The 15,153-nt window shown below is 43.2% G+C and overlaps 1 protein-coding gene and 1 pseudogene across 1 annotated transcript in view; both read left to right on the top strand.

Annotated features, from left to right (window-relative positions):
- GUCY1A2 (guanylate cyclase 1 soluble subunit alpha 2) overlaps nt 1-14,312 on the top strand; it is a 165,531-nt gene extending 151,219 nt beyond the window's left edge. Inside the window, exon 8 of the mRNA XM_066621948.1 lies at nt 14,105-14,312. Within this exon, the coding sequence (XP_066478045.1) occupies nt 14,105-14,312 (208 nt within the window). The remainder of the gene's footprint in view (nt 1-14,104) is intronic.
- LOC136646111 (5S ribosomal RNA) lies at nt 4,487-4,604 on the top strand (annotated as a pseudogene).
- Nucleotides 14,313-15,153: the final 841 nt, after the last annotated feature.

Genomic DNA, 15,153 nt, shown 5'->3' with positions numbered 1-15,153 from the left:
TTTCTCTAATATATGTATAATGTATGTGTAATACTATGGCTTCCTTTGTAAACAACCCATTCCTGCGCAAATTACAAAAGAAGAAAAATGCAATGCAAACAACTGCCTTTCTAAACATCCAGTCAGTGAGCTGTGAAACTGAAGTAATTGCTTATTTTAGAGATAATTTTTTTCTGGTTTTTGAAACTGTATGAATAATGAATTTGTCCAATGGAATTGACTGGCTCTGCATCCTGCAGTACCCACAGTGAGGGGAGAAACAGACAGTCAATCTTTGATTGCCATGACATTTGGGAGGAAAAATACCCATTCAATAACAAGATCTTTTTTCTCTCTGCTGGATGGGGAATTAGCAAATGCTTTGCTTGTTTATGAATTTTTAAATTAAATTTGTATCTTGCCTTCTCTCCAAGGAGTTCAGAGTTGCATCTGAACCTCACACAACCCTATGAAGTAGGTTATACTGAGGGCTAAGCCAGACATGAAGCATATCATTAGCACTTCTGCCTTTTATAAACTAAAATAGCAGATCAATGGGGGCAGAATAAGGTTAGGACCATGGCACATAGAGAAATTATTCAGTCTTGTTGCCTCATGCTGTGGTCCGGATGGAAATCACTCCACTTCCCACAAAAGCTGCTGTTAGCCTTGGCCAGGGCTGTAGCCCAGTGATAGAGCTCATCCTTTGCATATAGAAGATCCTGAGTTGTATTTCTGGAATCTTCAGGTGGGGCTGGGAAACAGGAACAACATCAAGTGTCAGCTAGGTTCAGTTGAAAGCCCATGCCTGTTTGAGGACCCACTTGGCCAAGCTAAGCCCCTGAACTCCTTCAGTACTGGTCAACCCACACCAATTTCTCTAATTCAGTGTTTCTCAAACTGTGGATCGGGACCCACCAGGTGCGTTGCAAGTCAATTTCAGGTGGGTCCCCAATCATTTCAATATTTTATTTTTAATATGTTAGACTTGATGCTACCATGGTATGTGACTGCATTTGAGGAAATGTTATAGATCTGTACTTTTAATGGGCTACTATGTATATGCCTTTGACAATGATAGTAAAGGGGACTTACTCCTGGGTAAGCGTGGGTAGGATTGTTAAAAATGTTCCTGCTTGATGATGTCGCTTCCGGTCATGACATCACTTCCGGTGGGTCCTGACAGATTCTCATTCTAGAAAGTGGGTCCTGCTACTAAAAGTTTGAGAACCACTGCTCTAATTCAAGGGAGGTTGGGAGGAATTGCCCCACCTGTTGCCAACCTCTGGTAAGCATCGTGACCCAGAATAGGGCTTTGCACCATAGCATAGGTATTTTGAGGGAAGATCTTTGGTTGAAATCCTGGAGGCCCACTGGCAGTCAGGGCAACAGTATTGACCTAGATCACTGGTTCCTAACCTATGGTCCATGAAAGAGGTTCGTGAGGTCTCAGGAAGAATAAAATCACCTTTGATCACTTCCAGTGTCTTTCGAGCTAGCAATCTCCCACAGACCACCAAAGAGGGTGGAGACCGCCTACAGCCACAACCACTTAAGTGTCAGAGGTGGCTGTTAGCAGTCCATTCTCTGTCCTCTCTGATAGTCTGTAGGGGAGCACTTGAGAGACAGACCACCAGAGAGGGTGGAGGCCAGACCACCCACAGCCACAAGCGGTTCACGGCTATTCCAATTTTTGTCTCAGTGGCCTGCGGACTCCTAAAGGTTGGGAACCACTGACCTAGATGGGCCAAGGGTCTGATTCCATATAAGGCATTTCATATGGGAGAGAAGCTTCCATTGGTCCCACTGGAATCTTCACTCCTCAAGCTAAGAGCAGCTGGGAATGAATTATTATCAGGACTGTGACACAAGGGGAATGGTAATATACTCCTTCCAAGCCTCAGGTGGATTTAGGGAAGTTGAGGATACTGGTAACAAGGTCACCATTTCCGTTTTCCATAGTGATGAGTCAGATAAGGCTGGGACATTCCTGACAATTGTGCACATTGCCTTGATTGGACTGTCAATAATTGTGTCTATTGCCAGCATAGCTGCATCAATTATTGCCACTATACCAGCTGAGCTGGTTGTGAGTTGTCATGTGGCATCACTGGTCATGACATTCTTAGTACAGAAGTCAGTAGCATCCATCCATTCTGCACTCCTGCCTGCCAGGATTTGGCTGTGAATTTCCATAGACAACTGCAAAGAAATGGTTTCCTGTTGTCTTATGCCTGGGAGCAGAGATGAAAAAAAATAATAGATTTCTGGTATTTTTCCAGCCCTGCATATGAATCCATCAGGCTGATGCTATAAATGCATGGATGTTTACTTCTAACCATCACCACTATTCAGACTATAAATGTTACATTACACATAACAGAGATGCTTTCTGAGTCCCAAAGTTGTATAACAATGTGTATCATAAGCACTCATCAGCTTTCGCATGAGAATCACGTTTTAAAATGACCCCTGTTAGCTTTCCATGTCCATAGTTTGCCTGCAATGGAAGTAAGGGTTTAAAAATATAAAAATAACATTTGCTGCTGCCTAGCAACGTTCATGCACTTTGGGCAGGCCTGCTCCAATTTACACCTGTCTGGAAAGAAAGTCAAGATGTAAAACAGCCCAGATTTGCATTAGTTTTCTGAATCCAGAATGAAAAGCCAATTTATCTACAAAACATCTGTCTGCCTTGCTCCTGTTATATGTCAGGCAGAGCTGGAAGTCTGTTATCCATGGTCAAGTGGGAGAAATACCCTAGGCCAGGGGTGTCAAACATAAAACCTGCAGGCCAGATATAACCCCCAGAAGTTCTTTATCTGGCCTCCATGATAATTGGGTTCTCCCAGTGCTACCCTTTCAGCAGTGCCACTTCTGTCAAGGCACTGGAGTGGGGAGATGGAAGGGGGAGATGGAAGGAGCCCCAGAAGGCATGGAATGGTATGGGGTAAGGGGCAGACCAAATGGGGTCAGAGAAGGAGATGCTGCCGAGGTGCTAGGAGAGCTCAACTGTCTTGAGGGCAGCCCTTTCAGCAGCACTGCACCTGCCATCACTTTGCAGACCACCTCTCGGCTGTAGAGCTACAAAGTGATGCAGCAGCAGAAGCAGTCTGTCGAAAGGGTGGCCCACAAGGTAATTAGGGTTTCCCATATCTTGAAAATATGATCAAGATTTGCTCCTTTTCTCTTCTGTCATTTGCAGCTTTCAGAGCGCGATACCATAGTCTTTCGAGACTGAAGGTTGCCAACTAACATTTGCAGCTAATGAGTTTCTGTGTGAGAACAAACTGCCTATTTCTGGCCATCATCTGCTTAATGATGTCACTTCCAGCTTAATGACATCACTTCAGTTTTCTTAGAAGCACTGCCTCAGTTTTCTCCTGAGCAATGTCTAGAAATAAGTTCTGCTATCTCCAACAGTACAAGTATAACCAAATTATCCACAGATTTTTCACCCACAGTTTTATCTCAGTGCAATGAGAAGGGCCCTTTAAATTAAATGAAAAATGTCATTTAACAATAGCCTCATTAATGCGAGAGAGGGCAGCTGACTGACAATCCATTGATTCTCTCTCCAGGCACTTAGAACAGTTTCACTCCAAGGCAAGTGACCTGTCCCTTCCTCCTAAGCACTTGAAAGAAAGATAATCACTTTGCATTCTTTTCCAGCCCTGCGCTCTGGGTGAAGGGGGGGGGTCGCTGACTTGGAGTGAAGCCTTTCTAAGCTCCTGAAGAGAGACTGACTGATTGTCTGCCTAATGACTCTGTCTTAAATCACAAAGGTCAGCAAGACTGTTTTTAAATCACCTAGCAAAGGGACATTGTTTTTTAAATGGATTTGATTTAATGCCATTTTTGTCATCCATGTGAGTTCTCGGAACAGAACCCTCTGGAGTAAAGAGACTCAACCTGTATACATTTTCCATGCCTGCATATATTATCAGTTGACCAAAATATCCTTTTTTGTTTCAAGTAGCTGGGCTCATCATTGTTATGCCTATAATTTGGGATTCCCAAAAGATAAGACTCCAGATTGCAAGTAGAGCAAACTCAGCCAGCAAAAGTTATTTGGATGGTAATAATCTGCACCATTATGATTGCTCATGGATTTTTAAATGTTTTATATCTCATTAGGCTTCCCATACAACTGAACAATTCATGCACTGTTGCTTTGAATTATATATAAATGTTGAATATAAAATGCATTACAATAGAGCAATTACTGGCTGGCTGGGTATACAGTATAGATATCGTAACTAGCCGCTAATTGTCAGTGTCAGGGGAAAAAATGTCACTTGAATTTCACTGCAAGGCCTCCCTTCATCTTCCTGGATTTTTCCTTCTGGACCACCTGGTCTTTCACATTGTTCGGAAACAGGATATTGTCTAAGACAGTGGTTCCCAAACTGTGGGTCGGGACCCACTGGTGGGTTGCAACCCAGTTTTTGGTGGTTCCCATAGCAGCCAAGCGGAGCCTCCAATGAAAACTTGGGCAATGGAAAGACCCTATAACTAATTACCCTGCAGGTGCCTGATCTTGTCTGAACTCAGAAGCTAAGCAGGGTTAGGCCTGGTTAATACTTGGATGGGAGACCACTTAAGAATACCGGGTGCTGTAGGCTTCTACCATAGTCTTTCGAGACTGAAGGTTGCCAACCATAACTAATTGCCTCAAGCCCTGAGGCGCTTCAAAAATCACATAACTGCTAATTGTGCCGCAGAAAGTTCTGCTCCTTGCAAACTGAGCTACTGCAGTTTGCAAGCACGTGTAAATATAGGGAGATAAATGTTTGAGTATCTTTTTTGGGGTTGTTGTTATAAATAAATAAATAAATTCTTTCTAGATCTCCTTTTTTTAAAATCTCATTAAAAAGGTGGGTCCTAATAAAGTGTCATTTTAAAAAGTGGGCCCCAGTGCTAAAAAGTTTGGAAGTCACTGGTCTAAGAGGAATGCACCTGAGAGTTGGCATATATGACAACATTTTGTACATTGCTGTGTGCACCTAAATGACACGCAATAGTGTCATTGCTTGAATTGTCCTGTTGCTGCAGCCTTCCTAGAGGTTGACTTGTGCAGTGTTGAGAATTCAAGACCTGAACATTAGCACAATAAAAACTCATTATTTAGATTGAAGGAGAATAGCCTTCGCTCTTCACAATGCTTAAAGAGTTCAGTTTGAATAAAAGAAATCATTCTGAAATGTTCTAAAAAAGAAAAGTGCAAGAAGAAGAATGCCAACATTAATAAATTTGAGTTTACAGGTCCATGGTCTCAGTAGCAGTATTTCTCAAACTGTGGGTTGGGACCCACTAGGTTGGATGGGAGCCAATTTCAGGTGGGTCCCCATTCATTACAATGTGTATTTTATCTTTAATATGGTATGACTTGATGGTATGTGACTGCATTTGTTACAGTTCTGTACTTTTCACAGGCTGCTATGTATATACTTTTAACAATGATAGTCAATGGAGTTTGCTCCCTGGGAAGTGTGGCTAGGATTGCAGCCTTTAGGATGTTTTGGGGAATTTTTTAATCAGATCAGCAACTGCTTGGGAGAGTTAGGAGCGTTCTTTATTTTAAATAAATTTTTAAACTTATACTTAACACAACCTTCCCTTCCCAGGTCGACGCAGAGGCTGGATGAGGCCTCCATGGGCTGGCGCACATCCTTGCACCAGCCCAGGCGACTCACAAGGAGGCACAAACATGCTTTATGGCAAGTCCTTTGCACTGGCCTAACACAAGATTAGGATTGTGCCCTTATTTAATTAATTTAGGGCGCAATCCTAACCCCTTAAATCAGTGCTTTCCAGCACTGACATAAGGGCAATGCAGCTCTGAGGTAAGGGAACAAGCATTCCCTTACTTTGAAGAGGCCTCCGTGAGTGACACCCAACTGCAGGATGCAGCACATGCCCCATTGGCACGCCTATGCCAGTGCTGGAAAGCACCAACATTTGGGGTTAGAATTGCGCCCTTAATTTAATTGTGGGGGTGTTAAAATTTTTCCTACTTGATGATGTCACTTCTGGCCATAACACCACTTTCAAATGAATGACATCACCTCCAGTGGGTCCCAACAGACTGTCATTCTAAAAAGTGGGTCCCTGTTCTAAAAAGTTTGAGAACCACTGTAGTGGAAGAAGCAAGAAGATCTGTATTTGACTAGAGCCAGGAAGGTGGTAAACACATTTGCAGTATTCTGAGGTTGTATGTCCTCATCCAAAGCTCTGTGGCTTGTTGAAAACATACTGTGGGATTACAGTGGCTTTATGCAAACCTATAAGCTTCCATATAATGTTTACAGCTGAAGGAATGGATTTTGCTCTCAGGCTGTAGAGAAGGAGCCTGCACTCTCACTTGGACTCAACATAATGCTCTGCAAATTGCAAGATGCTACTAAACACCTAATCCCCAGGCAGATATTTATTTATTTATCCCACATGGCTCTTTGTGATATCCGGGGCATTTCTGCATTTGGCAGGGTGTTTGTGTTAGTCACTGATACTCTTAGATGGTCTGCCTGGCCTTTACGTGGATAACAGATCACCTGCTTTTTGCAGCAGCAAGAAATCCTTTACTACCCCATGCCAGCAACAGAAACTGTGCTATAAGCTCTTTTATGGTCAAATAAAAGATTCATTTCCCCCTGCTAGCTTTAGACAGAAAAACCTGCTAGAAAGACACTCTTTTGAAGAAAAAAAGACTGCTTGTTGGCAGAATAGGACACTTGTAGCATTGTGAGTAGGAGATATTTGTCTTTTTGTCCTTCAGCCGAATGCCTGTAAGCTTATTTTATCCTCTCTCTGAAACAGAGTTGGGCCCATGGATCAAACCTGGCTGCTGATTTTCTGCTTCTGATGGAAAAGAAAGAACCATTCCAGAATCTGAAGCACACAGCCTTGCATACTTGAATGCATTTTGGCAACATAAACACTTACTTGGGAGTAAGCTTCATTTCCGGGGTGTAAGCTTTATTCGTAAACATGCTTACCTGGGAGAAAGCTTCACTGAATAAAATGAAGCTTAATAGTGCCGCCCCCCCGCCCCCCCCACCATATTTAAATGAAAAGATTTCCACTGGCTAAATTTAAACATGAGATGTTGGGGAGGGGCACGATTGAAAACTGCAGTGGAGTAAAACTATTAAAGCCACTCTACCCTTGCCATAGTTTTTCCCCCTTTTTGCTCCCTCCTTCTTATTTATAATTAAATTTAAACCCCCATTAGGTCAAGTTGCATGATTAGATGCTCATCTAACTAGACTCTAAAATCAAAATCCATGACGTTTTCATTTAGGTGAAAGGGGCTTGGACAACAGATTTCCTTGTCACAAATAGTGAGAAAGGATCACCCCAACAACCCTGGTCAGGGAGAACGATGGATTATGACTCTGTAGAGGAGATGTATACCAATGGCAGGCCCCCAGCTTCATGCACAGTCCCTCCACAGCTCTGTGGGCAAAAGCTGGTGAGCAAACACAACACAGTTTCAGAGCAGCTGAACACATCTTGACTTCAAACATAAACTTATTTCTTCACAGTTGGAATTCTTCATATAAATTAGAGAAAGCTAAGGAAGGGTTAGTTACTGAACCAGGAATATGAATAATGTCAGCACATAAAATTGTACACAGGTATAATCTGAGTGGGGGAAAAATGGTTTTGATGCAAGGATGGTACCGAGCATCTCAAAACGGCAATGTGTTAATTTCTTCTCTTTTTTTTCCAAATCATTTTCACACTCTATCTTGACTGAAGGGGACGTGCAACTGCAGGAGGTTCTGAGGTAGAAAAAAGGCAGATGATGAGGCCTTTCCCATATTCTCTTCTTATAACCCCAAAGCTGTCCACTCTTTCCCTCAGGGCTAGTAGTGTAGCAATAGGGGGGCACAGCAGGGCGTATCAACGTCTCCTCCACTTTGCTCTCGCCCACAGGGAATGACTCCGGTGGGGGGGCAGCTTGCACAGCACACTGAGATGCTCTTCCAAACTTAGTGCTGTTCCCCCCTGTATAGCTATGCTGCTGCTCAGGGTCCAAGCCTATCCAACTTTCCCACATCAGTGAACATTCCTTTACCTTGAGGAAGCCTCTGTGACTGCCCCTCACCACAGGGTGCACACCCTGTTGGCATGGCTGCCTTAGCAACAGAAAGTAGGATTGGGCCCTCAGTTTGTGCCTATTCTTTTCCCCCATCCTTATCTCCACCCAACCAATTTCTCCTCTTTTTCCTACCTCGTGCCTATAAAGGCACTGCACTGGAACCAAAAGGATTCTCTCTTATGATTTATTGAAACCCACTAAACTTCAAAAGGACTGCACTTATGGTGGTTTCACATCTGCACATCAGGTTCCATAGCTTCTGTTTTGCCTCCCCCACCACACAATTCCATGCTATCACATTAATCTGAGTTCTTCTTCTCTGTGTGGTGGGGGAGTGAGAAACAGGTATCATACCTATAGTTCAAGCATCAGTATTCAACCACCCTAAGTGAGCTCCTGATGGTTTCTTATTTGTCCTTTAGGGAAAAACAAGAGAATTCTTCTTCTTCTTCTCCTTCTCCTTCTTCTTTTTGCAATGTGGCTTTTTTTTTTTAAAGCTTGGACCAAGGAGAAATTGATCAAAATAACAGTTTGATGAAGGAAGTGATTTAGATTGTGAGAAGAATTTTAAGGAGAGGAACCTTCAATTGGAACAGTGAAGGGAAGAGATAGGGAGAAGAGACCAGAGGCTTTTCTGCCTGACTGCACTAAACCAGCCTCACAGAAGGGCAAACACAGTTCTCAATTACATTACAATTTTATGTATGTCTACTCAGAAGTAAACTTCACTGACTGCAGTGGGACTTGTTTCCTGATAAGTGTGTGTGTGTGTGTGTGTGTGTGTGTGTGTGTGTGTGTGTGTTGCAGCCTTACGGCCCAATCCTGTGCATGTCTACTCAAAAGTAGGTCCCATTATAAGTTAGTGGGGCTCACTCCTAGGTAAGTGTGGATAAGACTGCAGCTTCAGCAACAGGGGGGATAAATGGGCCAAAGAGGAATGTGTCTTCCCTGCTTACTGCTGCTTCAACTGCTATGGTGCGTTCATCCATCCGCTATCCCTGAAGGAAACATCAATTATGTTCCATTAAATCCACGTGGATTATTAGGATTAAAGGGAGTATTACATTTCCACATACCCCTGAGCTATTTGCTTTTTGAAGCTGCAAATTTGTTGAGGATTTAATTAAAAAATAATAATAATAAAATCAACAGATTACTGCTTTATACATTCTGGGTTGATGACACTGGTTGCTTGGTTGGTTTCAGCAGCCTGTCTTATTATACTGCTTTAATGCCTCCCCTGAAATTCCACTGAGCCACAGGTAGCACGCAGGTTAATGCACAAAATATTTTACATAATGCAACGTTTGTAAAATGAGTTTCACTTTCAAGTGGACCTCCAGTGCCTGATGGAGTGGCTTCTGCCATGTGTTTCTAACCATATGTACAGTTCTTTATCAGAGGTCTTTCTGTAGGCTCCCAGATACCTTAAGGTATCTGGTGAATGGAAGTCCTTTGTTGTGGTACCCCATCTTTGGAATCCACAAGGAAGCTCACCTGTCACCTACTCAGGTGTCATTTTGACACCAGGCAAAGGTCTTTTTATTTTCCCAGGCTGTTTATCAAATTCTTATCCATCCATTCTTTTGACTGTTGCTTTTATGCATGTATTGCTGCTGTTTTATCACGGTTTTACTTACTGTTCTTTTTTCATTTTTATACATGCCAACTGCTTTGGGCGCCTGCGAGTGGCAGAGCAGGGTACAAAATGTGTAAACTACATAATTAAATATTTCACAAAATGTATTGAGTTTACCCAACTATCTTAGACAGATCATCATTTTCAGATGTTGATGCGCAATTTGTTCTGATAAAAGGGAAACTTCTCTTGCTAGAAATTGCATATTATCTACTTTTCACTGTCATGTAAGTTTGTCTCTGTCAGTGCCAAGAGAGGGGTTGCCAGCAACTGCTTGCTGATCCCAGGCAGTAATGCCTAGTGCTCAGCATGCTCACTCCCTTCCCCTCTCTTTTGGACATGCAGCTTACCAGGACAAAACCTTGGTAGTCTGAATCTGCTGCCACCAGTCCAATAAGGCACACTAGAGGGGCTCCTTGGGCAGAACCCTCCTCCTGGAATAACACTGAACCTCAGGGGTCTCTATTAAAATTACTGTCACAGTAGTGTGTACAGAGTGAGGAGATGTGAGAATCCACTGATTCTTCCCAAAAGAGACAGACTCAGAGTATGAATGTAAAAGATGTATTAAAAGTTTAATAAAAGAAATAGGCGATAACAAAATCAAATGCACAAGAGAAAATTAAGAATGGACTTTGGCAAAAAAAAAAAAAAAAAGCATCAAGTAAATCAGCTGTTCCCAAACTTACCATGGTCAAGGCATCCTTCTTTACAGTGGACTCTTCTTCTGGGTTTTCTTGGGCGCCACAATATTGGATCTTGCAAGATCTCACCTAATCCAAGATGGCCACACTCAGGAGAGCTGGGAAGATGGGCACTGCCATCTTGGATCACACAAGATGTCTCACGATTCTCATGGGCTTCCATGCAATCCAAGATGTTGGCACCCAAGAGAGTCCAAAAGAAAAGGTCGCCGGGGCACATCTGGTAGCACTCTGTTGAGTTTGCTGCAGTGCCCTGAGACACCACAACACACAGTTTGGGTACCACTGTTTTACCCCTAAAGACCAGAGAAAAGTATGCAGATGGCTAGCAGACGGTGCTGCAGAATCTCACACATGTGCTTTTACTCAGAGTAAAGTTCATCTGCTTGAGAGTTTATCCTTCCGCTGGAAGGATGTCAGCCTGCTCTCTGATTGGGCAAGTGCCAGCTGCCTGAAACTTGATCTGCACCTTTTCCTGCCTAGGAGCAGGAAGTGCCATGCAAATGAAGCACTTAGAAGGAAAAATACCCCAAACCATGAGACAAACCCATAATTCCACAGGGAAACAGACAAGACTCTACAGAAAAAGGAACAGAGCAAATACAGGTGGAGCCTATTTATCTGCGTTAGTTCCGTTCCATGATTCCACACGGTTAACAAAAAACGCATTTTGCTAAATTCCATTGAGTTATGCTGATACAGTGTATCTGCAGCAGATATTCCAGGAGCAGATACGCTGCAGCCTGACTCTTGGGGCTGGAAGGAAACTAAGGCAGCTTTTATCAATCCCCTCTCCTCCACTCTGCTCCTTTGTCTCCCCCTTTCACAGGTGGGATGCTGAGCTTTTAAGAGTCCAGTCCTGTGCATTTCTACTCAGAAGTAAGTCCCATTGTAGTCTGTGGGGTTTTCTCCCAGGAAAGTGTGGAGAGGATTGTAGCCTAAATCTCATGCTTTGCTTGCTGGGAAGGCTTGCTTGTGTCAGTGATTGCCTGCACCATCTCAGGGGGGAGGGAAATTCGGCAAACACTCTGGGTTTTTTAAAGCAATCCCCTCTATTACTAGCGCCCCTGCCCCTGTGTGTGTGTGTAAGTGAGAGAGAGAGAGAGCTCCACCTTGCTGCATGTGCTCTGGCTACGGAGGTTTTCTGCCCCCCTTCCCCCTCTTCAGCCTCTCTGCTGCCTCAGGGGCTCCAGGAGTCTTAATGTTCCTTCACAAGGGGAACCTCTTCCATGGCTCCAGGGCTATTTCCCTGCCTGGTCGAGGTGGAGCCTTTTTGCAGTGTTTTGGGCTGCCTGGAAACAGAGCTAGATGCCAGCAAAGGAGGCAAAGGTGTGTGTGACTTTCAGTTCCCCCCACCCCAAATCCATGGATAAATAGGCTGCACCTGTATAGTGATTTCATGACATCCTCATCTCATTCCCTTTGCCTTCTTTGCTATTACAGAAACGGGCACGTCCCAAAACACAAATTGGGATGAATTCACGTCATATAGCTGTTAGCAGTCATTTTCTCAATGGGAGAAAAATAATAACGAGATTTTACTTGTGGATCAGGGAATGAAATTAATAGATTGTTGGAAAAGAGAGACATATTCATTAGAATGTTTGCATTCTGAGATACAAAATATGGGTAAGAAAAATAGAATCAGACAACAGGAAATCACCAGTGCATACTTCTACATCAATCATATCAGTTATACTGCTAGTTTAATTTAGAGATTCTCATTACCATTCCAAAATAAACAGTTCTGACACAATTTTTAAAGACACCATTGTTCACAATCCACAAGTTGACAGCTATCTAATAATCCATTGCAGTTTTTATGTAAATTAACAGACAAATAATTAAAACTCCAGAACCAGAGAATCACCATCTGTCTTACCTTTTTGTTTCAGCATTTACCAATCGATTCATAAACGTACATCCCTCTCAGGGAACAAAATCCATAGTTGAAGGTGCAGATGGAAAAGTAGAGAAGAGCTGGCACATTGGTATATTAGTATACAGGCCAGCTCTCCTGATCCATGAGTTTAAAACTGGCGGATTTGATTCAGTGCGGGTCAGGAGGTCCCCACTGTACCTTCCGGATGCAACCGGAAGAGTCTTCCAGTTGCATCAAGAGGGAGGTGGTCTGAGGGGCAGGGAGGCAGCGCAGAAGTCTTTACAGCTTGTGACCTACCAAACCAGACAAAACTCATCAGCCATTTATTAGTGTGTTTGAGAACTCCCCCATCCCAAATTTGGCAATTTTATGTTAGAACAAATGATGGATTGTCACAGATTAGGAGAAGCAATCCTTTGGTTAGTTGATTTGCTTTTCTATCTTTTTGATCGCTTTTGATCGCTGTGTCGTATCATCCTGACATAAGCCTATGTCATTTTAATAACATTGAGTTAGAGTTTCTCTGGTGCCAATAAGGGAATATTGTGACAAATTTCAACAAGCAGTGAAATGTTTTATCTGCCCTTTCTTTCTATAGAGTCAGCTGGAAGTCTAACAATATCCATAAAATACAAATGCATTTCTGACCACCAATAAACCTAAGCTAATACTCTTCAGAAAGCCATGGTTTTCACAGAATAAAGCCAGACTGATGCACTGTCACATTTTGAGATGTAGGTCCTGCTACCACCAGGAGGGGGGTTACATTTTGAATTTGTATGTGTATAAAAGAAATCCAGGTTGCAATACTTGAGCATGACCAAGAAACTAGGGTCCTCTTTTTGACCCTGGGCCCAGGTACAAATTACCCCATTTTCACCCCCACTCATGGGCCCAGCTCCTTCAGGTAAGTGCCACCCCATGTGACACCCACTACAGGGACACCTCTTACTATGCACACATAAAAAGAAAGAAAGTTTCCCTGTGCAAACACCAAATCATTACTGGCCCTTCGGGTGTCACTGCTTCTATGACACGTTCATAGCAGACTGTAAGCAGGATGGTTTGCCATTGTCTTCCCCAGTCACATTACCTTTCTCCCAGCACGCTGGGTACTCATCGAAGTCTGAGTCTATGCTATGTACACATACCTAAGAGTTCCACTGAACTCAGTGCAACTTACTTCTGAATAGATACACATAGATTTGTGCTCGACATGGGTTGACCAACTAACAGTTGTCAGTCTGTGCTGTAGAAGGAAGAGGACAGAGTCTGTGGATGAGTAAGCATAAGAACATAAGAAGAGCCCTGCTGGATCAGGCCATAGGCCCATCTAGTCCAGCTTCCTGCATCCCACAGCGGCCCCACCAAATGCCCCAGGGAGCACACCTGATAACAAGAGACCTGCATAGTGGTGCCCTCCCTTGCGTCTGACATAGCCCATTTCTAAAAGCAGGAGGTTGCACATACACATCATGGCTTGTAACCCGTAATGGATTTTTCCTCCAGAAACTTGTCCAATCCCCTTTTAAAGGCATCCAGGCCAGATTGCGTCACCACATCCTGTGGCAAGGAGTTCCACAGACCAACCACACGCTGAGTAAAGAAATATTTTCTTTTGTCTGTCCTAACCCTCCCAACACTCAATTTTAGTGGATGTCCCCTGGTTCTAGTGTTATGTGAGAGTGTAAAGAGCATCTCTCTACCTTCCTGAACCTCTGAAGGGAAGCCTGATTCACAGTTTGAGAACCATAATTCAGATACAATCACCTTCTTCTGTCTTTCTCCCTTAGGCTTCTGAAAAAGGAAGAAAATTTTCTTTTCATTCCTCGGTCCCGCGAAGAGCTTCCAGACAACTTTCCAAAGGAAATCCCTGGGATTTGTTATTTCCTGGAGGTTAGAACTGGTCAGAAGCAGCCAAAGTCCTCCGTCACATCGACCAGAGTGAGGAAGATTTCATACAACATTGGCACCATGTTCCTCCGGGAAACAAGCCTATGAGGCTCGCTGCAGATCAAAGACTCATCAAAAAAGCACAAACCCAGAACTGGGTCATGACAGGAGAGAGGAGATTCTTTCTGTTTTACTGCGTTGTTTCAAGCAAGCAGTAGAAGCTCCATGAAATGTCAGGCAATAATTCTTTTTAAAGGTGGGTGACTGCTGTCAAACTGGAAAGGGGAGGGAGCAGGGATTAAAACAGAAATCAAATTAAACAAAGTACTTCTCATCTGTCAGAACTGCTGTTGGTCATAAATGTCAGTGTGGTGGAAAAAGAAAGAGGACTCCAAATTAAGTTGTGATTGATGGAGGGACACATACCACCAAGTATTGGGTCTCCTATAGAAGGCCCATAGAAAGACATGGAATGGTCGGTGATGGCTTTGTTCTGCTTAGAACTTGAGTGGGCAGTTTCTTTTGCAAAGCGTTATACTCCCGCTAGGCTCAAACATGCTCCATTCACATCAGTAGAACTAGTGTAGGCCCCTGCACATGCAACTGTTCAATGCATGGAAGAGTCACAGCAGTGGTACTTCATGGATTACACCAGCTCAGCAGGTAGCTCTGATCATGATGCATTCATGCATTTAAAAGTGTTATTTGGAAAGGGTAAGGATGCTTCTGTTGTTGTTGTTTTTTAAACCCGTCATGCAAAATACCGTAGAGGTCATTTACAACCTTCCTGGCAGGAGGAATTATAATTCAGTATATAATATAGTAGGAATTTTACCTATTTTTTTATACATTTCACTTTAGTATTCCAGGCACTGTAACAAATGTGTGGCTAGTCTACTACTGTATATTTTGTGCCATCGATCTCACTCTCGAAGCAAATTCTTATTAT

Source organism: Tiliqua scincoides, chromosome 3 (assembly GCF_035046505.1).
Source record: "Tiliqua scincoides isolate rTilSci1 chromosome 3, rTilSci1.hap2, whole genome shotgun sequence".
Classification (NCBI taxonomy): Eukaryota; Metazoa; Chordata; class Lepidosauria; order Squamata; family Scincidae; genus Tiliqua; species Tiliqua scincoides.
The sequence above is the reverse complement of the archived record's forward strand: the minus strand, read 5'-3'. Positions and strand labels throughout refer to the sequence as shown.